This window comes from Hyperolius riggenbachi, chromosome 1 (assembly GCF_040937935.1).
Source record: "Hyperolius riggenbachi isolate aHypRig1 chromosome 1, aHypRig1.pri, whole genome shotgun sequence".
NCBI lineage: Eukaryota > Metazoa > Chordata > Amphibia > Anura > Hyperoliidae > Hyperolius > Hyperolius riggenbachi.
The window spans coordinates 445,181,285-445,207,744 of record NC_090646.1 but is presented as its reverse complement, the minus strand read 5'-3'; the positions used below and the strand labels follow the sequence as shown (position 1 = coordinate 445,207,744).

The 26,460-nt window shown below is 46.3% G+C and overlaps 1 protein-coding gene across 2 annotated transcripts; it reads left to right on the top strand.

Moving 5' to 3' along the window:
• Positions 1-281: 281 nt before the first annotated feature.
• Positions 282-25,997, top strand: DRG1 (developmentally regulated GTP binding protein 1). 2 transcript variants are annotated; one of them, XM_068271462.1, is made up of 8 exons: positions 282-407; positions 2,212-2,335; positions 6,405-6,580; positions 6,671-6,740; positions 7,156-7,325; positions 17,611-17,741; positions 18,840-19,007; positions 25,872-25,997. In XM_068271462.1, the coding sequence occupies exons 1-8, from the start codon at positions 366-368 to the stop codon at positions 25,993-25,995; spliced, it is 1,005 nt and encodes a 334-aa protein (XP_068127563.1). In that variant the 5' UTR covers positions 282-365; the 3' UTR covers positions 25,996-25,997. The 2 variants fall into 2 exon arrangements, with proteins under 2 accessions (XP_068127563.1, XP_068127564.1); XM_068271463.1 differs by lacking the exon at positions 282-407 and adding an exon at positions 431-526.
• The last annotated feature ends 463 nt before the right edge of the window (positions 25,998-26,460 follow it).

Here is a 26,460-nt window from a genome sequence, read left to right as displayed (position 1 = left end):
CTTTTCCATGATATCCAAATAATGTCATCATATCTCTGAAAGGCAAAATGTTTTCCTTTTTCCACTAACATAAAAAACTTGCCACCTATATGTGACACATTCTGTGCTATTATTACTGAATTGAAACGTAAGAAGACGAAAGACCAAAACTTGGAGACCCTCTACTCCGATATTCTCCGCAAGTCCGCATTGGAAGACTCAACGCGTGTGCGTACAACCGAGTGAAGGCAGCAGGCTAGAGCGGCCCTATAGCGTCATCATAGTCCGTCAAGTTTCCTTCACCGCTCGGTTCTTGCTGCGCCTGCGCGGTGTGCTAGCAGTCGTTTGCCGGTTTCTCGCAGTCTCGTGGCTGACCCGGTTTCATCATGAGTACGACACTAGCCAAGATCGCCGAAATAGAGTCCGAGGTGAATGGCGGGTGAGGGTAGCGAATACTTGAAAAGAACAGGCCTACGAGAGGTTATTTGGATCCAGCATGTGTGCGTGCGGGCCCAGCTGCTGGCCCAGTGAGAACTAGGGAAGACAGGCATGTAAGAGGCAGAGTCGTGTAGTAGTAGCAGCCAGTAGTAAAATGTTTGTATCACATTGCTTATTGACATCTGTATACTGTCCGGTCCCTGCTTTTATTTACGGCTTACCCCTAACAAAATCTGGGATGGTTGAATACTTAAACGTAATAATTAGATTATTTGTAAGTCACTGGGTTCCAGAGATAACATTCCATGATGGAATGTTATTTCTGGAACCCAGTGACTTACAAATAAATCTAATTATTACGTTGCCTCTTGGTGTCGACTAAAAGTTCCTATATACTTTATTCAATCTACTGTGCAAATATCCTGCAGATTTGATCATAATGATCAAACCTGGCAGAGATTGTGATGGCCCCATTTTTTTATCGTTTTACAGCTAAAATCAATCAAAATGATAGATCTGCATGCTGGCGTCCTGACGACTGACTGTCCCCCATGATGAGTGCTGCATTGTACCTTTGGATCACCTGGGTGCTAGTTAAGAGGACCCAGCAGGAAATCTCACAGAGAAAATCGGCTAACAAGATTGGGTGTACAACACCTTCTGGATCGGCTAGGTTTCAGATAGGTTTTACTAAACTACGCCCACACTATTTGGCCAATCACAACACTTTGTGCTTTAGGTGCTGTGATTGGAGAACTGTTCTCTATGAGGTTTCCTACTGGGCACCCTAAACTAGACTAGCGCCCACCTGTCCACTGGTGCGCTGCTCCTTTGTCCTGTATCTTCTCTTCATTGCTGCTGGGGGCACCTGTTTCCACCATGACCCCATCGCATGTACGTATATCATGTACATGCACTGGGGTCACAGGGTACAGGTGCCCCCAGCGGTAATGGAGAACAATTGGGGACATAGGAGTTTTTGCTGGCAGACAGGTGAACCTATAACACTTACCACAGGCCAAGGGGGGCACACAGCAGGCAGATGCAGCTACATAGATTTTAAGCTGAAATCTGTGTGGCAGCAATAGATCCCTACCTGATGAAATTTGATCAAGAGAGGGATATCTATCTAATGATCAAATTTGCTGCCCCATTTGCCAATATATGGGCAAACAACCTAATTGTTTGTGTATTATATTAAAGGTACTTTCTCTGTGTGTGTTTGTAATAAAAGATAAATAATGATACAGCAATGTAAAGTTTCACAGCGGCGCCTTGAAATAACTCTTCTTTTGTTTATGCAACTATGATAAGAGTTTTATTTTCTTATTGTCTACACTTCAACAATGTTATATCTGACATATGATGTTCAATGTTCTCCCCAGAATTTTTTCCAGCCGGGTGGCATGGAAAAGTAGCTGGGTGGGGCAATATGAGAGAATGCAGGGCTGGTGCTTCTGTGTGCAACTCTGCTTATAGTATAGGAGGAGGTGAGCCGATGACACCCGGGTGCTCACAAAATCTAGCCCGGTGAAGCACCCGGCTAAAAAAAAGCCTGGGGAGAACACAGTTATTTCCGAAGGTGTTCCATTATGGACAATGCTTTTCATTTTTCTGTTTAATCAAAAAACAATGTTTGTCTGTTTGCCCTGCTTCTATGTAATGAATGATGAAGTTCTTTGTAACAGTTTCCTGGCTACAGTGATATGGGATGCAGATATTGGCATATAGTTAAGCATGCTTCCAATAATACACAAAGCATTATTCACAATGATGTTGCTATTTGTTATATAGATGGCCAGGACTCAGAAAAATAAAGCCACTGCTCACCACCTTGGCTTGCTGAAAGCTCGTCTAGCCAAACTACGCCGTGAACTTATCACTCCTAAAGGTGGTGGAGGGGGAGGGCCTGGTGAAGGTAAGTTTATTCTTGTAAGCCCGCCGTGTTTTGTCTGCACATGGCATGCGTGATACCATTGTTCATTTTCTAGTTCTATTTTTGCAATAGGTTGCCAATACTTTAAAGTTCTAGGGGTGGAACTACAAATCACGTGGCCCCCCCAATGTTGACACCATTTCCCTTGCTTACTCCTGGTGACTCTCCCAGCCTGGGCCCATCATGCAAGGGTCATAAAACAAGATTTGACCTTATAATCTTCACACCCTTTACAAGTGTAGCCACAAAACACCTGATCTGAAGGATGGACCCCTTTATCAGATGGAGTGAATTAGTAGTTGGGGGCCCGCTTACAGCTCTGGCCCCCATGCAGTTGCAGGGGCTGCCCTGCTGTAGTTAGACCCCTGCTACAAACTCCACCAAGCTTTACACACCCAGGCCCATATGCAATTCACTTTTTCACCTGAGTTTTCTCCTAGGAGATACTTTTTCATCTTTAATTTAAAATAACTTTCCAGCACTTTTTAACTAAAAAGTACCAAAAAGTAAGTGAAAAAGTACTATCAAAATTATTTTAAGTATGTATTTGCTTTCTGGTGGCTGAAAAGGCATTTTATTGACAAGTTTAAAATTATCACCCAGGAGAAAACTTGGGTGAAAAAGTGAATTGCATATGGGCCCCAATTTCCTATCCTTCCCTCCTGCCCAGTTGAATATTATTACTGGCCAAACTTTGAAGAAACTCATTACTATGCTACATAATGCAATAATTCTACCAAAGGTTAATGACAAGGCATTTCTTTAAAAAGCATAGGTGAAGGTGCCTCTCCACTTACATGATAGAGTCCTCTGTGTTATTCATGGAGCATACCTGGTCCCCGATAAAGCTTGATAAATTCTGTCTGACCGTTCTCCAAGTGTGGAGATGTGCATAGCACATTTTTTCTTAGTATACCACCGAAATAAATCAACTATAATATGTGCAGCGGTTTCTCACAGAAACCACACATTTAGCTCATTCATTTTTAGCCTGGTATGAGTTCATACTAACAACTTTTACGTGTAATAAGTGGATAGAACTTCCATTCTGTCTTTTTTGGAAAATCATATGTGAGCATTGAAGAGTTACATCTAAATTCTATAAAGTATGGCCAGATGGGTTGTAGTGTTTCCACACCCAAATCTAATTAAAGGGCAACTATCAAAGAAAGCCTTTTTCTCAGGATCCTATTAATAAAGTGCACAGCGATTATTATTATTATTTACATTTTTTTTTTAATAGTTTTTACCTGAAAAATGTAAACGCATACAGATTCAGACAGCATCGGACTGCAGAGTAGTCCATCTTCAAAGGCAACCCAGTGCAGTGTTCTCCCCAGGCTCTATTAGCCGGGTGCTGCACCTGGCTAGTTTTGGTGAACACCCGGCTGTCATCAGCTCACCACCTGCTCTGCTGTAAGCAGAATTGTGCAGAGAAGCACCTGCCATGCATTCTTTCATCTCGCCCCACCCGGCTACTTTTTCATACCACCCGGCTAGAAAAGAATTCTGGGGAGAACACTGCAGTGCTGTGAAGCTGTGTGTGGAAGAGTCTATTGTCAACTCCCGCAGCATCCACAATGCTAACTGCAACTATAGATACAATTTCCCCTCTGCTCTAACAGATTAGTCATGCAATAAGTACGTCTAGGGACAAATAATTACTTACTTGAAAGGGTTAATGAACTGTTTCCCTTTGCAAAAGGCTTATGAATTACAAAGCTACATCTGCTCCACAAATTGTTTCTTTGATCACTAACTGCAGTAGATAAGATAGCATAAAATGCCTATACAGATCTCATGATGTATGGGCAGATCGTCCGAGAGTCAGCTCTTTCTCTGATCGAATCTGATCAGAAAGAGATCTGTTGCATGCTAATCAGGGCTGTGGAGTCGGTCCAAAAATCCACCGACTCCGACTCCTCAGTTTAGGATTCCACCGACTCCTCGACTCCGACTCCTCTAATTTGCATATTACAATTTTGTTGATTAAAAGTATGTAACGTGAAATTCGTCTCTTAACTGCCAACGCTTAGGAATTTTACAAGACAACTGAAGTGAGAAGAATATGTAGACTACTATATTTATTCCCTTTAGACTAAAACTAGTCCTTGGTAAGAGTACTTGTAAAAGGTACAAACCGGAACAAAGAACATCTATCAGGCCCTAGGCAATGTAAGTGTGGGTACATGTAAGAATGATGTGCAGGTACTCTGCAGGGGAATGAGGAAATTCTTCCTCTCCTCTATTACACATTCTTCATGCACAATCTGAACATGGATCAGGCCCTAGGCAATGTAACTGTGGGTACATGTAAGAGTGATGTGCAGGTACTCTCCAGGAGAATGAGGAGATTCTTCCTCTATTACACATTCTTCATGTACAATCTGAACCAGGTTTATGGGTGATAGACAACACCTCTGTGTTCAATGTGCACAACATTCTCAGTGAATTCCCTGAAGCTCTGTGGGGAGTGCATATGTAGAGTATAGTACTACTGTGTAACAAAGTAAACCTGAGACAGATGAAATTAAAGTTTTGTACATACCTGGTACTTCCTCCAGCCCCCTTCAGGCTAATCAGTCCCTCGCTGTCCTCCTCCGCCACCTGGATCTTCTGCTATGAGTCCAGGTACTTGAGCCACTCTGGCGTAGTGCGCATGCACACACCGCCGGGAGCATACTACACCTGCGCAGCACTATTACGCAGGTGCAGAACATTCCTGGCTGTAGGAGCGGCACGTGGCTGGACTGTGCTGACTGGCTGAATTACCAGGACTCATAGCAGAAGATCCAAGTGGCGGAGGACAGCGAGGGACTGATTGGACTGAAGGGGGCTGGAGGAAGCCCCAGGTATGTATAAAACTTTACTTTTCATCCGTCTCAGGTAGCCTTTAATTTGTAGTCACCAAACCAAATTTTAACAACATATCAAATTATTGGATTTCATGAGCAAAGATAAATCTTTGCATAGATCAGAATCAACGCAGAATTATTTCCATCTGATTGACCATCTCTATTAGTGACTCGGCTACACATCAGGCTTTATACTTACAGCATAGATGTTATTTAGTATATATAAGAGATTCCTGTGTACACATCATATATACAGTCACAATCAGATGTGTATATCTGACTTTAAAAATATGGGGACTGCTTTATTGAAGCAGCACGAGTAACTAATTTTGATTGGTTTATTTCATTTTTGTGGACTGAGCACAGCTATTACTGTATATATACATTATTTTTAATGACTATTATGTGAGAAATAGAACATTTTATCATATTTGCTATTTTAATTACAGTTACAAATTCATTAGGAGTCGGAGTCGGTGCATTTTTTCCCGACTCCGACTCCAGGCACCCAAAATTGCTCCGACTCCACGACTCCGACTCCACAGCCCTGATGCTAATACACTGCAGACCATTTCCTGTGGCACAAAATCTACTTTCGGCTTAGCGACACCACCTCCAACACTGTCTGGCTTTTACAAAGAATACATTAATTAAGGTCAAAAGTAATTAGGATAACTATGTGCAATAAGGAGTAGGGAAACAAGTGTTTATTTTATTGGATACCATGTTAGACAGTAATTTGCTTTAAAAAAATTGTAAAATTTAGTGTTAACACAACACATATGCAAATATGGTTAAAAACTGTACATTTTTAGCATACAATAAGGGCCCTTTTCCACTACAGTGTTTGCGATGGCTGAATCGCAAAACCGCAAACCGCTAGTGATTTTTCAAATCGCTACAGTTTGCTTTTAACATAGGAATCGCGGTAGGTCATTTCCACTACTGCGATTCGTTTTTTACCTGATCGCGATCGCACGGCGGATCGATTATTGCCGCGATTTTGCTATGCAGTGCATAGCATAGCAAAATTGCGATTGCAAACGTCGGAAAATCGCCGGGAATTTTTTACCTTTTGCGATTCAGCAATCGCTAGCGTTCAGCGTGAACGCTAGCTATTGCTAGTGGAAAAGGGCCCTAAATGTAGATTTGTGCTATGTGTTGTCTTGTTTCAACAATTCATTATTTTCTGGTAGGTTTTGATGTTGCAAAAACTGGTGATGCTCGAATAGGCTTTGTTGGATTCCCCTCTGTGGGAAAGTCCACACTACTCAGTAACTTGGCTGGTGTTTACTCTGAAGTGGCAGCCTATGAGTTCACCACCTTGACCACAGTTCCTGGAGTGGTGAGATACAAGGGAGCCAAGATTCAGGTACTGATCCTAGAAGACCTTGCAGATAGTTACATAAAATTGGCATTGTTGCAGAGATTGAGAGCAATAGTGTTTTCTTTGTTTTGACAGCTGCTTGATCTACCAGGAATTATTGAAGGAGCTAAAGATGGTAAAGGCAGAGGCAGGCAAGTCATAGCAGGTAAGTTTCTGAGTCTTTTATTATAGAACCATGTTGATGATACATTTAAAGCATTGTACACACGCTAGATGAAACTTGGCTGAGGCAAGCAATAACTATTGCCTCTACTGAGAATCTAGAGTGTGCACAGTAGCCCATGATGCCAACCAATGCCTCCACTAACGATTAGCCTGGCAAATTGATTCCGCCAACCGCTGGACAAGATTTTCTCCACTCACCTGACTCAGTCATCCCTCTGCTCCCAAATAGGAACAGAACAGGTCACTAGCCCACAGGCTAGCAATGCGCCTGTACAGCCTCGGCCCTGCAATGTTACCTGAGAGATCAGGTCCCCATCCCTACTGGGCGACATGCCTTGTATGCCTCTACTAGGCTTAATACCAATTTATAAATACTTTCTCCTTTTCTTTTACAGTGGCTCGGACATGCAATCTAATCCTTATTGTCTTAGATGTGTTGAAACCACTGGGACATAAAAAAATCATAGAAAATGAACTGGAAGGGTTTGGGATCAGACTGAACAAAAATCCACCCAACATTGGGTTCAAGAAGAAGGACAAAGGTGGCATAAATCTTACAGCAACAGTACGTTATATGTTAAAGGAACACTATCAAACCTAGTTTTCTAAAATGACAATGTGCAAATAATGTCTAAGTAGCTGTGTACACATTTTACTACTTTTCATGTTAAATATCAGGCAAATGCTTTAATTCAATGTGTGTAGATTTTAGCTACTTTTGGAATGTCTCATTTGCAAAGGTATGAATCTCTGCAGTCTGACATGCTAAAATTCACAGACAAAATTACAAATGTTTATGTTGCACATAAGATACATTTCCTCTGCTCTCTGCAGAGAGCTCAGAAACGGGCAGAGCACACACACACACACACACACACACACACACACACACACACACACACACACACACACACACACACACACACACACACACACACACACACACACACACACACACACACACACACACACACACACACACACACACACACACACACACACACACACACACACACACACACACACACACACACACACACACACACACACTCTTAAAAAACACACACACACACACACACACACACACACTTGCCCTCAAAAAAAGTGTGGAAGGAGTCAGATAACCGGAAACGAGGAGATAAGAATTCAAATGTATGCACCAGTACTTAACAGCACTTCCCAAACATTGCGTACGAGAGGAATCGTGCCGGGAGTCTTGGGCACAGGATACAGCCGGTATATGGCTGATCCTGCTCCTGCACAAGTTCCTGGCGACGTTAAATACTATTCCCCCTCCATGCTGCCATGGATGGCGGGGAATTAAATAATTTGGCTCCCAGCAATTGCCGGAGGTCAAATTACAGTGTTTTATAAGTAACTTTAGCTCCGTCTTATGACGGCGCTGAAGTTACTCACTGTGCACCGCTATAGCCGTAATTCCTATTATGGCCTATGGTGGCAGCCACTGCGCCCAAATCTCCTGCAGTGGAATGAAAGTGTTGGCCGAACATTTCCTATCTCAATTGAAAAAACATGTTCATCGATAGTGTTCCTTTAGTACAGTAGCTGGAAAACATGCAGCAAAACAAATGTGCAGTGTATGTGCCTGTTTTGATTTTACATTGCAGTTGAGTATGCCAGCATGATACAAATTGTATGCCGCAGCTTTATCTAGTGGGGACAGGCACATTTATTGTTTGTAGTCTGGCTTTAAAGGGTCGCTTTAGTATAAACATCTATATGACTAAAGAGCATTAAATATCTTTCAACTAGTGTCTGCAGCTGTAAAAAGTTTTTTTTAGAAAACCATGGCAACAGTACATGGCATATTGATGACTATACACAGAATTATCTTCATTTTCATGAGTTCATGAGTCTGCACGAAGCTACAATTATAATGTATTCATCCCTCTATACCCGTACAGCCTCGCTGGATTTACTTCAGCAACACTTTCATCAATATGCAGAGATGCTTGGTGTGCTAATGCAGAAGTTGCGACTAATCAGTCCTATCTCAAATAAACATATGCATACGTATGTGCTAGGCCAGGGCTGCCCAATAGGTCGATCGCGGTCTACCGGTAGATCGCGACCGCCTCCTCGGTAGATCGCGGCCTCTTGGCCGCGTCTCATTAAATTTTGCGGCCAGCAGCTCATCATGTTTAGCTGCTGGCCAATAAGAATGCACGGGAGACGGGGAGAGAAGACGCGGCGAGCAGAGAGGGAGGAGAGAGGCGGCGCGGCCGCTATGTCATGGCTGGGGGCGGCGCCGGGCATGTTACCAGCACGCACGTTGCAGGCTGCCCGGCGCCGCCCCCAGCCATGACGTAGCGGCCGCGCCGCCTCTCTCCTCCCTCTCTGCTCGCCGCGTCTTCTCTCCCCGTCTCCCGTGCATTCTTATTGGCCAGCAGCTAAACAGCTGCTGGCCAATAAGCTGTTTAGCTGCTAAGCTACACTGAGGGCACCAATACCTGGCTAAGCTACACTGGGGGCACCAATACCTGGCTAAGCTACACTGGGGGCACCAATACCTGGCTAAGCTACACTGGGGGCACCAATACCTGGCTAAGCTACACTGGGGGCACCAATACCTGGCTAACCTACACTGGGGGCCCATATACCTGGCTAAGCTACACTGGGGGCCCATATGCCTGGCTAAGCTACACTGGGGGCACCAATACCTGGCTAAGCTACACTGGGGGCACCAATACCTGGCTAAGCTACACTGGGGGCACCAATACCTGGCTAACCTACACTGGGGGCCCATATACCTGGCTAAGCTACACTGGGGGCCCATATGCCTGGCTAAGCTACACTGGGGGCACCAATACCTGGCTAAGCTACACTGGGGGCACCAATACCTGGCTAAGCTACACTGGGGGCACCAATACCTGGCTAAGCTACACTGGGGGCACCAATACCTGGCTAAGCTACACTGGGGGCACCAATACCTGGCTAACCTACACTGGGGGCCCATATACCTGGCTAAGCTACACTGGGGGCCCATATGCCTGGCTAAGCTACACTGAGGGCACCAATACCTGGCTAAGCTACACTGGGGGCACCAATACCTGGCTAAGCTACACTGGGGGCACCAATACCTGGCTAAGCTACACTGGGGGCACCAATACCTGGCTAAGCTACACTGGGGGCACCAATACCTGGCTAACCTACACTGGGGGCCCATATACCTGGCTAAGCTACACTGGGGGCCCATATGCCTGGCTAATCTACACTGAGGGCCCATATACCAGGCTAACCTACACTGGGGGCCCATATACCCGGCTAACCTACACTGAGGGCCCATATACCAGGCTAACCTACACTGAGGGCCTGTTTACCTGGCTAATCTACACTGAGGGCCTGTATACCTGGCTGACCTACACTGAGGGCCCGTATACCTGGCTAACCTACACTGAGGGCCCATATACCTGGCTAACCTACACTGAGGGCCCATATACCTGGCTAACCTACACTGAGGGCCCAAATACCAGGCTAACCTATACTGAGGGCATGTAACCTATGCTGCAGGCACATATACCTGGCTAACGCGGGGGGGGGACGCGTGCTTAGCATTTGGGACGTTGGTAGATCTCCTGGCCTCGGCAAATTTTAAAGTAGCTCGCGAGCCGAAAAAGTGTGGGCACCCCTGTGCTAGGCCTTGTTCACATTGCGTTGCACTCGCGCTATTACCCGCGCTGAGCGATTATCCTTTTTTCTTTTTCTAATCTTCCTGCTCTGCGTGTTATAAGCGCTTTAGCAGAGCAATTATTTAAATCACTTCCAGACGTCAGTCAGGAAGTGATTATTTTGCACCCGGAAATGAATAAATACAATGCATTTATTAAATCGCTATACAAAGCGCATTTTCAAGAGCTTTGCGATTTCCTTATACCTTCCATTCAGGGCAGATCGCCCTGAAAATGGTACATGCATCGCTTTTATCAGCGGCAAGCAAACGGAACGCCCCAATGAGAACTGTCTCATTGGAAAGCATAGAGTAAGCGCTTTTAGGGCGATTTGTACACATCGCCTACGCTTAAAAATTCCAAAAAAAAGCCTCTAGTGTGAACGAGCCCTCACTCTGACTACTATTTTTTATTTTATTTAATCTCTGGTCACATTACAGCAATTAAGCATCTGTGTGGCACAAAATACCAGACTTAAGCAGCAGTGTGAACTAGATCATGTACACACCAGATACCAGACTTATAGGGACTCAGAGCTGGATTAAACAAAATGTTTTATACGTACCTGGGGCTTCCTCCAGCCCCATACGCACGGATCACTCCCACGCCACAGTCCTCAGTCTTCTCTGAGCTCCGATACCGGGTCCTAGCACTTCTGTCAGTCGGGCCAGTCTATGCAGGAGAAGCGACTGCTGGAGAGATACGCAAACAGCGCACTTCACTTACCTCAGACTAGCTCCGACTGACGGAAGTGCGAGGACCCGGTATCGGAGCTGCGAGAAGACTGAGGACTGTGGCATGGGAGCGATCCATGCGTATGGGGCTGGAGGAAGCCCCAGGTATATATAAAACATTTTGTTTAATCCAGCTCTGGTACACTTTAAGCAGCCATGTCACACCAGATATAGGAATTAAGGATACCTTAGCGCAGAACCAATTAAAAAAACGGAGAGAAGGCATGTGTAGTGGCCTTATGCCCACCGCTCCTCCCGTTCTCCTCCGTCCCTCGGTTTTACGCTAAGGTATCCTTTAAAGGACAACTGAAGAGAGAGGTATATGGAGGCAGCCATGTTTATTTCCTTTTAAGCAATACCAGTTGCCTGGCAGCCCTGCTGATCCTCTGCCTCTAATACTATTAGCCATAGCCCCTGAACAAGCATGCAGCAAATCAGGTGTTTCAGACTTTAAAGTCAGATCTGACAAGACTAGCTGCATGCTTGTTTCTGGTGTTATTCAGATACTACTGCAGAGAAATAGACCAGCAGGGCTGCTAGGCAACTGGTATTGATTAAAAGGAAATAAATATATATATACCGTATACCTCTTACTTCAGTTCCCCTTTCAGCAGCCTTGTGCATTCAGATATCAGAATTAAAGTGAACCTGAGACGGTTAAAAACAAACAAACATTAGATGCTTCCCTAAGAACAGGGAAGCCTTTGAATCCTCCAAAGGCTTTTCTCGTTGTCCTCAAAATCACCGCCGCTTCCTGGGATCCTCGCTCCACTTCGTGCATGAGTGTGGCTGTACTGCGCGAGTGCCTGTGCAGTAGCATGGAGACGCTTTTGGACAAGCAGCTTCAGTTACTGCGCAGGCTCGGCCATACTGTACAAGCTCTTGTCTGTTGTGTTCTGTGGGTCCATGCGTGTAAACAGTGAGGGCAAGGAGGACTTGGGAAGCCTCTGAACCATCCAGAGGCTTCCCTCTATCTAGGTATTTAACTTTTTTTGTATTCAAGCTGCCTCAGGTGCACTTTAACCTCCCTGGCGGTATATTAAAAACCGCCAGGGGGGCAGCGCTGCCGGTTTTTTGCTATATTTTTTTTTTTTTAAATCATGTAGCGAGCCGAGGGCTCGCTACATGATAGCCGCTGCTCAGCGGCATCCCCCCAGCCCCTCCGATCGCCTCGGGCGATAGGCGGTCAGGAAATCCCGTTCAAAGAACGTGATTTCCTGGAGGGCTTCCCCCGTCGCCATGGCCATGGACGTCGTGACGTCTAAGGGAGTCCCGATCCACCCCTTAGCGCTGCCTGGCGCTGATAGGCCAGGCAGCGCAGGGGTCTGGGGGGGGGGCTGTACGGCGGCGCGGATAGCGGCGATCGAGCGCGGGGCGGCGGCGATCGGTGTGCTGGCGCAGCTCCAGCAAAAAAAAAATTACGCTAATCGGCCCAGCAGGGCCTGAGAACCTCCTGCGCGGCTTACCCCGAACGTAGTTCGGGGTTACCGCCAAGAGGGTTAAAGAGAAAATCCGACCAAGAATTGAACTTAATCCCAATCAGTAGCTGATACCCCCTTTTACATGAGAAATCTATTCACTTTCACAAACCAACCATCAGGGGGCGCTGTATGACTGATATTGTGGTGAAACCCCTCCCACAAGAAGCTCTGAGTACCGAGGTACTTCTGGCAGTTTCCTGTCTGAACCCTGTTGCATTGTGGGAAATAGCTATTTACAGCTGTTTCCAACTGCAAAACAGCATACAACAGGTACATCACTTGCCAGCAGTAAAAATGTCACCATGTGATAAATGTCAGGGCCTAAATCAGGGCCTAAATCAGGGCCTAAATCATTTATACATAATTATTGTAAAAAAAGAAGCACTTTTTTATTACATTATTTTCCCTGGAGTTCCTCTTTAAAGCCAATGGGTACCGCTAAAAAAAAAAAAAAAAAAAAAAGTCAGATACTCACCTAAGGAGAGGGAAGGCTCGGTCCTAATGAGCCTTCCCTCTCCTCTCCCGGTGCCCTCGGTGCTGCGCTGGCTCCCCCGTTCGCGTTCGCCGCCGCAGGGACTTCGGAGGTCTTCGGGAGCACTCGGGCTTCCGAAGACGGGCCGCTCCATACTGCGTACGCGTCATAGAGGGCGCTCGCGCATGCGTAGTATGGAGCGGCCGCGTCATCGGGAGCCCGAGTGCTCCCGAAGGCTTCCGAAAGCTCCCTTCGGCATGCGGAAGTGGCAGTATTTGACCGAACTGGTCGAATACTGCCACGGGGGATTCTGCGTGGGACTGGGCACCGGGAGAGGAGAGGGAAGGCTCATTAGGATCGAGCCTTCCCTCTCCTTAGGTGAGTAAACCGTAAACATTCACTTTAAGTTGCCTTGTGGACCCAGATATCAGAATTGAAGCGGATCCGAGATGAAAAACTATCTGTAACAAGTAACTTGTCCATCTATCTATCTATCTATCTATCTATCTATCTATCTATCTATCTATCTATATATTGTTTATAAAGCGCCAACATATTATGCAGCGCTGGACATTAGTTTAGGTTACAGACAATATTTAGGGGTGCAATACGACAATACAGGAATACAAGAAAGACCAGATAATGCAGCACAGTATGAGTACAAGGTAATGCTTAGTCAGTCACTGGATGGGAGCATGGAGATTAGGCAAGTTAGGTTCACTCAGATGCATAGAATGGGTTCACAGTAACGGAGGTGCATGATCAGGTAGGACACAAAAGGAGGAGGACCCTGCCCAAAGGCTTGCAATCTTGAGGGAGAGGTAGGGGGCCAGAGTTCAGCTGCGGGTTTAGAGCACTTGTGAGGGGTGGTAGGCCAGAGTGAAAAGGTGAGTTTTGAGGGCGTTCCTGAAGATGTTGAAGGAGGGGGCTGCCCTAATGGGTGGAGGTAGGGAGTTCCATAGTGTTGGAGCAGCTCTTGAGAAGTCCTGGAGGCGTGCATGGGACTGGGTGATGCGGGGGGTGGTCAGGCAAAGTTAATTCGAGGAGCGGAGTGAGCGGCTAGGTGTGTACCTCTGAGTAAGATCGGAAATGTAGGTTGGACAGGTTTTCTGGACAGAGTTGTAGGTCAGACACAGTATCTTGTATCTGATTCTGGACTGGATAGGAAGCCAGTGGAGGGATTCACGGAGGGGAGCTGCTGTGGTGGAGCAATGGGAGGAGTGGATAATTCTGGCTGCCGCATTCATGATGGACTGCATTGGACTGCATCGGGGCTATTCGGGTCATAGGGAGACCAGACAGAAGGGCATTGCAGTAGTCAAGGCAGGAAACTATAAGGGCATGGATGAGGAGTTTGGTGGTGGCAGAGGTCAGGAAAGGATCTTGCAAATGTTACGAAGGTGGAAGTTGCAGGACTTTGTGAGGTTTAGGATGTGGGGAGTTAAGGAGAGTGCGGAGTCCAGGGTGACACCCAGACAGCGGGCTTGAGAGGTAGGGTGAATGGTAGTGTGGTTAACAGTGACATGCACATCTGGGAGGTTCATGGATGGCCGGGGTGGGAAGATCATAAATTCAGTTTTGTCTAGATTTAGTTTCAGGAACCTAGTGGACATTCAGGAGGAGATGGCTGATAGGCAGGAGGAGACCTTGTCCATGGTAGTGGGGGATATGTCAGGGGTGTGGAGGTATATCTGGGTGTAATCAGCATATAGATGATAGTTAAAACCCATGGAGGAGATGACCTTGCCAATGGAGGATGTGTATAGGGAGAACAGTAGGGGGCCAAGGACTGAGCCTTGGGGGACTCCCACTGAGAGGTGGTTGGGGGTGGATGAGGACTCATTGAAGGAGGTTCTGAAGGAGCGGTTGGAGAGGTAAGATGAAAGCCAGGTCAGGGCGAGGTCATGAATGCCCATGGACTGGAGGACTAGGGGATGATCTACTGTGTCAAAAGCTGCTGAAAGGTCAAGGAGGAGGAGAAAGGAGTAGTTGCCTTCAGCTTTAGCTAAGGCAAGGTCATTAACCACTGATAGCTGTTTCGGTTGAGTGGGCAGACCGAAATCCAGATTGCAGTGGGTCTAGCAGTGAGTTGGCATTGAGGGACTGGGTCAGACGTTTGTGAACCAGACGCTCAAGGAGTTTTGAGGCAAAGGGGAGGAGGGAGATAGGGCAGTAGTTGGAGGGTAGTGAGGGGTCTAGGGATATATATATCTTTATATATTTACACAGCAAATCTAGCTGCAAACAGCTTCAAAAGTATACGATTATTTCTTCCTGTGAAGAGGGCAGCCATTTTCTGTATGTAATTATTACACACAGGCAAGCTGATCTGCATCTCCAGCCCTCGGCCTGTGAAAACTTTACTCCCCTCTCCTCCTCCCTCCTCCTCTGAAATCTCTGGCTAGTAACCTCCTCCTTCTACCCAGACTTAGCTCCCATAAGCCCTTGTTACATGGGGCTTAGAGTACCAAAGCACTGGAGGCGCTGTGGGCGAGGCTTGTTTAGTTTATAGGAAATTGGAGTATTAAAATAAAAAGTATTGGGCTTGAGGAATGCCCTATAAACTATATGAAAAGAACACAATTTTGCAATGAGTAAAAGTTTATCTCGGATCCACTTTAAGCAGCCTTTTGCACTCAGATATCCGTATTAAGCATTCATGTCACACCAGTTATCAGAAATAAGAGCCATGTGCACCCAGATATTAGAATTAAGCAGCCATTTCAACCCCGGGTATCAAAATTAAGAAGCCATGTACCCTTAGATACCATAATTAAGCTGCTAGGTTACCACAGGTAACAGAATTTCACCCCCTGTAAAAAGTGTCATTGCTCCCCGGCCAGGCCCGCTAAGTTAAGTGATAGGAGTGTTTTTGGAATTGCTGGTTCATCTGTCCTGATGCTCTCAGTCTGCTAAATGTGCCTGGGTCTTTTAATGTCGAGGTTAGGACGGGATGAACCCTATATGGTAGTGCAATCTGGCAATGTAGTATGCACTGGGCAGCCCAGATTATCCTCGGCAAATAGAAGTAAGATAAGAGAGAGATCCCCCAGTGTAAAATATTGGGAACTGCCCCAGTTGGACAGGTCTCACCAGGGTTCCCAGGCTGTTTGGTAACAACAGCCGTGTCAAGTGTTTGTCCTTATTAAGGCCAGGGATCGGGTGCAGGCACTCCGTGGGTCCAGGTTGAACACTGAGGGAGGGGAAAGCTCTTGTCAGCTATGGTCTGAGGGTCTGCGCATGGCAATGGAGTGGCGTATCAGTACATAGGCAGAGGACTGGTACTATTGTTAAACGCAGTTTAACAGTTGTACCGCTTCTCTTCCTATGTACTAATACGTCAGCATGCTGCTCTCATAGTACACGAGTGCAGCATTCACAAGGTATTGACATTTTAGCAGATGCGCAGTGTTACAGCCTCCCTAACCTGAGGGCCTGTGCTTGTGCATCTTCATGTTTCCCTGTGATCCAAACGGACGGATGGCGTCCACCTCCATTCCGAAGTATCCACGCCCCTCCACCAGTGATCCACTTGGTCATACAGAGTGCGTGAGCCCAGTCCTCGGCTCTAAATGGGATGAAAACTCTACACAGCTGTTCTCACCAAACAGCTTGGGAATGAAGGTGGGACCTGTCCAACTAGGGCAGTTCTCGATATCTTAGGCTCCCTGCACACTGCAAATCAGTTTTGCAATTCGGATTCCGATTTTCAGTTCCGATTTTCCCTGAATACATTCAACAGAAAAAAGGATAAAAAAATGCAGCATGCAGTAAAGATTAAAAATCGGAAACGGATGTAAAAACCGATTAAAAAGCGGAATCGCATGCAGTGTGCAAGGAGCCTAACACACACAGTGCTTGTTTTTCTTTTATTTGCTGTGGCCTTTTCATGGCTCCCAACCATGCCAAACTGATGCTGTAACACAGTTTCCCACTGGGGAGTTGACGTTGCAGACTGATGGAGCGGAAGAGCAGTAATAGGTTTGCTGATAGCTGTAGAGGTCCAGGCATACTGATTGGAGGTAGGAATGGGCAGTCAGGCAAGGTGAACTAACAACTCCATCATGCTCTGCTGACTGTTTAGCTATGCACTGCGTAGAGGCAGTTCAGGCTGAAGGCCACACAGAGACATGTAGCATGCTGCAATTTTAGTGCCAGTGTTTTCGAGTGTTTGTCAGGGTTCAGTCAGACAAGGCCCATTGCCGATTGGTTCTTAGTGCTAGACACCTGAAATGCTTTCCACCTCCGCACATCAATACAAAACATTACAAAAAATTAGTGTGTGTTGTGTTTTTGTGTGATGCAAAATGAGGAACAATTCAGTTTACCTGAATTGGGATGGCACATATTGCAACATTATTGGTGTGAACAATCTACGACACTTTGTAGGTGGGTCAACATTCTCTTATGTGATATATCAACACATTTTCTTAACGTGGTGATTCCTTTTTTTTTTTTTTTTCTTTGTTCATAGTGTGCTCAGAGTGAGCTGGACCTTGAGACTGTAAAAAGTATACTGGCAGAGTATAAAATCCACAATGCAGATATTACCTTGCGCAGTGATGCAACAGCAGATGACCTCATTGATGTGGTTGAAGGAAACAGGTTTGTATAGGCAACTTTTTGGATGTGAATGGAGGTTCTTCTGCAAATCTTTTTAGCTGATTTTTTTTTATTATATCTGTCGGCGATACAACATTACTGTTAACTTTTTGAATAGCTTGTTGTGTGTCTGCGTCCAGGTTAGAGTTCATAAATCTAAAAGACCAGCTCCCATGGAGAGAAGTTATGTAATTAGAATGGAAGGCATGTCATTAGCCAGGAATAGTGCCAGGAAAACAGCTGTGCTGTGATCAAGTGATCATGCCTCTGCATAGAAAAAAATGATCTTACAAACTAAGGGTGTATACACACAAATGCATCCAATTTTGATTGGCCACTTTTACCATTTCCATGTAATGTGTAAGCCAACAGATTTTGATTACTGAACAGATTGTGTAGATAAGCTCTCCTACTATATGGAGGTGGTAAGATTGGTCAAACATTAGCCTATAAAAATTGAATGTGCGTACACAGCTTAAAAGACAGATGCAAGGTGTATAAAAACAAACAATGTACCCGGGGCTTCCTCCAGCCCCTGTAAGCGGATACGTCCCTCACCGCAGCTCCACTTCCATCCACTGGCCCGGGGGGGTCGGGGGTCCTCCTGGTCCTGCTCCCCCCTCCTCCTCCTCCTCCCCCCCCTCCTCCTCCCCCGCCCCCCCTCCTCCTCCCTACTGTGCCTGTGCGAGAGCCTCTCGAGGTCACACTGACGTCATCTGGAGTGTTCTGTGAATAACAATAATATTTATATAGCGTTTTCCTCCCTGGGGACTCAAAGCGCAGTACACTCCAGACGACATCAGCATGATTGACAGCGCTTGCGCAGGCTCAGTAGATGACCTGGCGAGGTCGTCTTCTACACCGGAGGGGACACTGGGCCACTGTCTGGGAACGGAGCTGCGCGAGGGCACAGGACTGCTTCCAGGGGCTGGAGGAAGCCTCAGGTAAGTAGAATATTGTTTTCTAATGACTTCAGACCACTATTTTAAGACTATAGTAACCTTACTACTTAGAATTGGGGGCAGTTTTACTTTTATTTAAATGAATAGAATTTCTACATAACTTTTCTCATCATTTACTGTAAGAATTATTGTTTCTTAGGGTTTACATTCCATGCATCTATGTGCTAAATAAGATCGACCAGATTTCTTTGGAAGAACTAGATGTGATTTACAAAGTGCCACACTGTGTGCCAATCTCTGCCCATCACCGTTGGAATTTTGACGATCTATTAGAAAAGATTTGGGACTACCTGGCTTTGGTGCGAATGTGAGTAAAACCATTTGTGAAGAATCAGAGGTGATTGGTCAGTTGTATTTCCTCTCGCTTAATCACCCGTACACATGGAAGTTATTCATTGCTGCTGAAAACTTGGCAACAGCATAAATAGCCCTAGAAATCAATAAACGTGTAAGTGTTGTGGTATCTAAAACTACACCCCCCCCCCCCCCCCCCATATCTATAGTTGGCTACAATCAATGGCTTTGATTCCTTAAGCTAAAGCTGCTTAATTTGAGAGAGCGCTTGCTATGCACGCCTTACATAGCAGCGCTCGCTGCTATGTAAGGAGTGTGCCTTCCTTAGTTACGCACGTTGCTTATAAAGCAGCAAAGCGTGCAACTTTAACTGCGGACGGTCCTGTGAAGTATCGCGACCGCGATACTTCACTAGCAGCCGCTATTATATAAATGGACATAGTTGCTACTACTATGTAAATTAACAGTAGCGGTCACGATACTTCACAGGCACACTCCTTACATAGCAGTAAGCGCCGCTATGTAAGGCAAGCATAGCGAGCGCTCCCTCACAATGGCGTCAATTCACCAGAGGTTACCAACCTATTTATCTCTTGGGAGGTAATTTACCTCCTGTGATATCTCCAAATAGCAATTCTCCAGAAGTATAGGGGAAAATATCGACAGAGAGAAATGCAAGAGATAAATGTGAGATAAGTATGAGATAAATAAGTGATAGTTAGTAGTTAGTTTTTCTCCAAATCACAATTCACCAGGGAAGAAAGGGGGTGTGGCCATTCGTTATTTTTTCATCTCTTTATCCCCTGAATGAACCTGGAGATATTGTGGTTTCCACACAGCAGCTGCTGCTGTGGAAGATGGAGCCTTTTGAGCTTACTCTGTTAGGCCTGGTGCACACCAAAAACCGCTAGCAGATCCGCAAAATGCTAGCAGATTTTGAAACGCTTTTTCTTATTTTTCTGTAGCGTTTCAGCTAGCATTTTGCGGTTTTGTGAAGCGTTTTTGGTGTAGTAGATTTCATGTATTGTTACAGTAAAGCTGTTACTGAACAGCTACTGTAACAAAAACCGCCTGGCAAACCGCTCTGAAGTGCCGTTTTTCAGAGCGGTTTGCTTTTTTCCTATACTTAAAGGGAAGGTTCAGGGACTAGCTAAAAAAAATAAAAATCCATTTCCACTTACCTGGGGCTTCCTCCAGCCCGTGGCAGGCAGGAGGTGCCCTCGGCGCCGCTCCGCAGGCTCCCGGTGGTCTCCGGTGGCCGACCCGACCTGGCCAGGCCGGCGGCCAGGTCGGGCCTCTTCTGCGCTCCATGGTGCGTTCCACGCCGGCGCGCTGACGTCATCGGACGTCCTCCGGGCTGTACTGCGCAGGCTCAGTAGTTCTGAGCCTGCGCAGTACAACCCGGAGGACGTCCGATGACGTCAGCGCGCCGGCGTGGAACGCACCATGGAGCGCAGAAGAGGCCCGACCTGGCCGCCGGCCTGGTCGGGTCGGCCACCGGAGACCACCGGGAGCCTGCGGAGCGGCGCCGAGGGCACCTCCTGTCTGCCACGGGCTGGAGGAAGCCCCAGGTAAGTGGAAATGGATTTTTATTTTTTTTAGCTAGTCCCTGAACCTTCCCTTTAACATTGAGGCAGAAACGCCTCCGCAATCCAAAATCTGCAGCAGCCCGGGAGTATGCGTTTCTGCAAAACGCCTCCCGCTCTGGTGTGCACCAGCCCATTGAAATACATTACCCAAGCGTGTCCGCAGCCGCAAGCGGATTGGACTAGGCCTTAGAGCTTGCTTCTATTATGAGGAGACGAAGGAGCAGGAGGAGGGTCTGTTTAATCGCCCCTCGTATTTTTCGTGAGAGAACAGTTCTTGATAATTTTACTGAGACAGAGGTGGTGAAGAAGTTCAGACTCACTCGTGATATGATTTATGATATGATCCGGCAGTAAAAGGCGGGAATACTCTGGTCAGGTAGTGGTAAAACTCCGCCTCCTACCCACAATGCTTCACTTTCAAGCTTACAGAGAGGAAAAGTATCCCATGCAAATCATTAATACCAATTACCTAACTCTCTGCTTTCTCACACTTTCCTCATGCATATCTCTCCATTATCCCTTGCTATCTAACATTTTTCTCTCTGTCCTCTCACACTGGTGAATTGACTCCAAAGTGTTAAAATACCTCATGAGATAAACTACCTACCTTTTTTCTCTTAGTAAATCCTCTCTGGTGAATTGACGCCATTAAGTTGCACTGCTTTAGCAGCCCAGCTTGTAGAATCAAAGCCATTATTTCTTATGTAGTAGATCAGGGCTGCCCAATAGGTCGATCGCGATCTACCGGTAGATCGCGACCGCCTCCTCGGTAGATCGCGGCCTCTTGGCCGCGTCTCATTAAATTTTGCGGCCAGCAGCTCATCATGTTTAGCTGCTGGCCAATAAGAATGCACGGGAGACGGGGAGAGAAGACGCGGCGAGCAGAGAGGGAGGAGAGAGGCGGCGCGGCCGCTACGTCATGGCTGGGGGCGGCGCCGGGCAGCCTGCAACGTGCGTGCTGGTAACATGCCCGGCGCTGCCCCCAGCCATGATGTAGCGGCCGCGCCGCCTCTCTCCTCGCCGCGTCTTCTCCCCGCCATTCATATTGGCCAGCGGCCTGCCTGCCGGAGGTTCCAGGAGTCCAGAGGACCCTGGCTAACCTACGCTACAGGTACCTATACCTGGCTAAGCTACACTGAGGGCACCAATACCTGGCTAAGCTACACTGGGGGCACCAATACCTGGCTAAGCTACACTGGGGGCACCAATACCTGGCTAAGCTACACTGGGGGCACCAATACCTGGCTAAGCTACACTGGGGGCACCAATACCTGGCTAAGCTACACTGGGGGCACCAATACCTGGCTAACCTACACTGGGGGCCCATATGCCTGGCTAAGCTACACTGGGGGCCCATATGCCTGGCTAAGCTACACTGGGGGCCCATATGCCTGGCTAAGCTACACTGGGGGCACCAATACCTGGCTAAGCTACACTGGGGGCACCAATACCTGGCTAAGCTACACTGGGGGCCCATATGCCTGGCTAAGCTACACTGGGGGCCCATATGCCTGGCTAAGCTACACTGAGGGCACCAATACCTGGCTAAGCTACACTGGGGGCACCAATACCTGGCTAAGCTACACTGGGGGCACCAATACCTGGCTAACCTACACTGGGGGCCCATATACCTGGCTAAGCAACACTGGAGGCCCATATGCCTGGCTAAGCTACACTGGGGGCACCAATACCTGGCTAAGCTACACTGGGGGCACCAATACCTGGCTAAGCTACACTGGGGGCACCAATACCTGGCTAACCTACACTGGGGGCCCATATACCTGGCTAAGCTACACTGGGGGCCCATATGCCTGGCTAAGCTACACTGAGGGCACCAATACCTGGCTAAGCTACACTGGGGGCACCAATACCTGGCTAAGCTACACTGGGGGCACCAATACCTGGCTAAGCTACACTGGGGGCACCAATACCTGGCTAAGCTACACTGGGGGCACCAATACCTGGCTAAGCTACACTGGGGGCACCAATACCTGGCTAACCTACACTGGGGGCCCATATACCTGGCTAAGCTACACTGGGGGCCCATATGCCTGGCTAATCTACACTGAGGGCCCATATACCAGGCTAACCTACACTGGGGGCCCATATACCCGGCTAACCTACACTGAGGGCCCATATACCAGGCTAACCTACACTGAGGGCCCGTTTACCTGGCTAACCTACACTGAGGGCCTGTATACCTGGCTGACCTACACTGAGGGCCCGTATACCTGGCTAACCTACACTGAGGGCCCATATACCTGGCTAACCTACACTGAGGGCCCATATACCTGGCTAACCTACACTGAGGGCCCATATACCTGGCTAACCTACACTGAGGGCCCAAATACCAGGCTAACCTATACTGAGGGCATGTAACCTATGCTGCAGGCACATATACCTGGCTAACGCGGGGGGGGGGGACGGGGGGGAACGCGTGCTTAGCATTTGGGACGTTGGTAGATCTCCTGGCCTCGGCAAATTTTAAAGTAGCTCGCGAGCCGAAAAAGTGTGGGCACCCCTGTAGTAGATCGATCGTTGCTATCCACATCGGGTACCCAACTCATCGCTTAGGTGTCTGATTACAATTAACCAACACAGCCGTCTGCTGATCCCAATGCCCAAATTGCCTGCTTCACAATAAACAACCAATGATGAATAAATAAGGCTCTGTTGCTCCACTATTTATTCCCCACAGCAGATTTGCCTCCCTTTTGTTCTACCCTTTCCATCAGAGAGTACATTCTCTTCACAGTAACCAAGCAGCATGTCTCAACAGTGGTTGTTCAAAAACCTGTCATCAGAACAAACATCCCTAATTGCAATTTTTTTTTTTAAAGTAAAGACACCAACAATACAGTTAGCTTACAAAAAAAACAACTATTCAGACCAACTGCATGATGATTTGTCACAGGTTATATGCAGTCATATCCATGAACACACTTTAGTCATACTTGCCCTCATTTCACCAGAAGCATTTAGAATAAACATCCTTTGCGTTTGCTAACAGTTTCCTCGCAAACACTTATCAGGTAACACTTGGCTATTGTTCAAGCCCAAATTACAAGTGTTCACTTGAAACTGCCAGTCTGATTGTAATTAGAGATTTACTGTAGCTCTTGGCAGTAGCAGTTGTAACACCTTTCCCTCCAGATGGAAACATCATTAACATGCCAGTAGCAGTTTGCTTGTACAGTGAAAGGAGCTACCAGAAGGGTTCCTGTTACTGCTGCAGTGATAAGTTTAACTGGCATGCAGTGTTGCTGCATGTCAAGCCCATAGAGATTGGCTAGAAGCTTTTCACATTTTCAAACTTGCATTTGTTGAGTGTCCTGCCTATCTTATACCTCCATAACTTTCTACTGCCCCTGTACCAGCTTGCCCCATTCCAGGCTCAAATGTTTTCCTAGATCTGTGTAAACACAGTTTCAGAGCTTTATTTGGCCTCTTTATAACCTCTTTCATTAGCTAATATCAATCATCACTTGTAAAGGAGCCTAGAAACAGTCCACAACCTGCAATACAGACTGCAGTCCCCTTATGCTGGGTACACACGTTGCAATTTCCTGCTCGATCCGCGGCATCGATTGGATCGATTTGATTATTTCCAACATGTTCGCTCGGGTTTTGATGGATACAGTTGTCGATTTTGCATACTTAATATGCAAAATCGACGGCTGTATCCATTGAAACCCGATGGAACATGTTGGAAATAATCAAATCGATCCCACGGGAAATCGCAACGTGTGTACCCAGCATAGCTCTGTCATGTGCTCAGTTAGAAAGATTGTGATGCAGTCAAGTCAGCTGCAGGATTTACACCCACAGTCTGAATTATTTGCATCTCATTGACCATTCTTTATTCTGAGTTGATGCAGGATTATACAAATTTTGTATGTAAATTTATGCCGTTTGAAAATTTACCAATTGAATCCTGCTGGGTTTAATTTGATTGGTCCATTTTGAAGCGCAATAAATTTACATACAAAATTGATAGAGGAACACTAGCAGAGAAAAAAAGATACACTGACACCGGGAGCCTGATCTGGTGTAATATCACTTATAAGGACTAGTGACCTAAGCCAGGTTAAAAAACGGGCACTAGGTCTGCCGCGACGCTTACCCACATGCCGCGTGCGCCCGGTCCGCACGCCTCCTGGCCCCTGCATCCTGTCCCAACGGCTGTGTCAGTGCAGGACATGTGCAGTAGCGCAAAAGCACTGACACTCTCATGGGACCCAGGGACACTTGTACTTTATTAGGTAGGATAATAATAGTATAACTTGTAGAATTATACTCACAAAGGAGGGTTGCTTCCAGAGGCAACCACTTGTACATTCCCACTCGGCCTTTTGGATGTGGATTTCTGTCGTGTCTCAAAAAAAAAAAAAAAGTTTATACCCCACAATCAAGTTGTGTGGTGAGAACCCTACTAGTGTAGGGTACTAGGACTGGAACAAGGGTAGGAGGCGCCCAAAGCAAAAATGCATCAACCAAGAATAAATATAGGTTAGGGGGATCAAAAAAAAACGCACGCACACGAGGAGTTATAATTAAAAAAAAGCTTTATTCAATCACAGCACTCAACGCGTTTCTCGGCGTAAACCACTTCGTCAGGTCAAATACGTGCCAGGTTTATATATGTCCGGGGCAGGAGCGCCTTGGAATAGATGCCGGGAGTGTTTAGTGGGCTCTATTTAACTAATGTTACCTTTTTTTTTTTTTTATTAAAAATCCTTGCGTATAATTTTTTTTTTTTAATATGATTCTCCTACCCTCAATGTATTATTGGTTGATGCATTCTTGCTTTGGGCGCCTCCTACCCGTTGTAAAATTGATAGAGCGTCTTCTGGCGGGCGGGGTTAGAAGGAGAACAATGCATACTTGCCCAAGTTGATCCAGCACTTTGGATCTTTCAGCGATGCATTATGCAGGGAATACACTGTTTGTTTCTGCCGTGCGTTTTTGCCGCTCTATTTCAGCTCTCGATTCTTATCTTCCTCTCGTTTTTATTATCTTTTTCCATTCACTTCTATCAGAAATCGAGCAGCAAAACCATCGAAAGGGAGATCGGACATGTCGGAAATGATCTATCATCTATCGAACCATCCATTCAGCTACAAACTAACCGTGTATTCCCAGCATAATGCAATTCACACACTAGTTGGTCAGACGATATGGCCCCCAATCGGCCTGCTGAGTTTACACTAGCACGTGTACGGGGCTTTGGTTTCTAGCATTTACTTCAAGAATTCCTAAAAATGCATTAATTACTCACTGTTTTTCAGTTACACTAAGCCAAAGGGACAGTTGCCGGACTACACAGCTCCAGTTGTGCTTCCATACTCTCATACAACAGTGGAAGACTTCTGCACCAAAATTCACAAAAATCTAATTAAAGAGTTCAAATAGTAAGTATATGACTGTTTATCTCATAAATACTCATTCATTTATATAGATTCCACACTGCTTGTTTTTTTGTTTTTTTCCCCCCTAAGTACTTTAGTTTGCATGCATAAAATCTGCATAAGTTTCAGGCAGATGGTGCCCCCTGGTAGGAATGTAGACTGGGACCAAAACAAAATTTAAAACCAATTTTCAGAAATTATTTCTTACTACCTGTAACCTTAACTTACTCAGCACCACTAACCAACTTAGTGATGCTGAAGTGGAAAAAAAAATGATATAATAGGTTGTGTAGTACGGATAATTAAAAGAACATTAGTAGCAAAGAAAGTAGTCTCGTATTTTTATAGGTTTTTTTTATATAATATTAGATTCTCGAATATATGCAGTTTACACACTACACTCAGCATTCTAAATGATTTCACAGAGCAGGCTTATGACCTTTTGAACTTTCCTCTGCAGAAAAGAAAC

Coding starts and splice junctions, on each gene's coding strand:
- DRG1 (XM_068271462.1), top strand. CDS start 366: ATGAGTACGACACTAGCCAAGATCGCCGAAATAGAGTCCGAG. Junction 408..2,211: donor TCGCCGAAATAGAGTCCGAG/GTGAATGGCGGG, acceptor TTTGTTATATAG/ATGGCCAGGACTCAGAAAAA. Junction 7,326..17,610: donor GCATAAATCTTACAGCAACA/GTACGTTATATG, acceptor CTTTGTTCATAG/TGTGCTCAGAGTGAGCTGGA.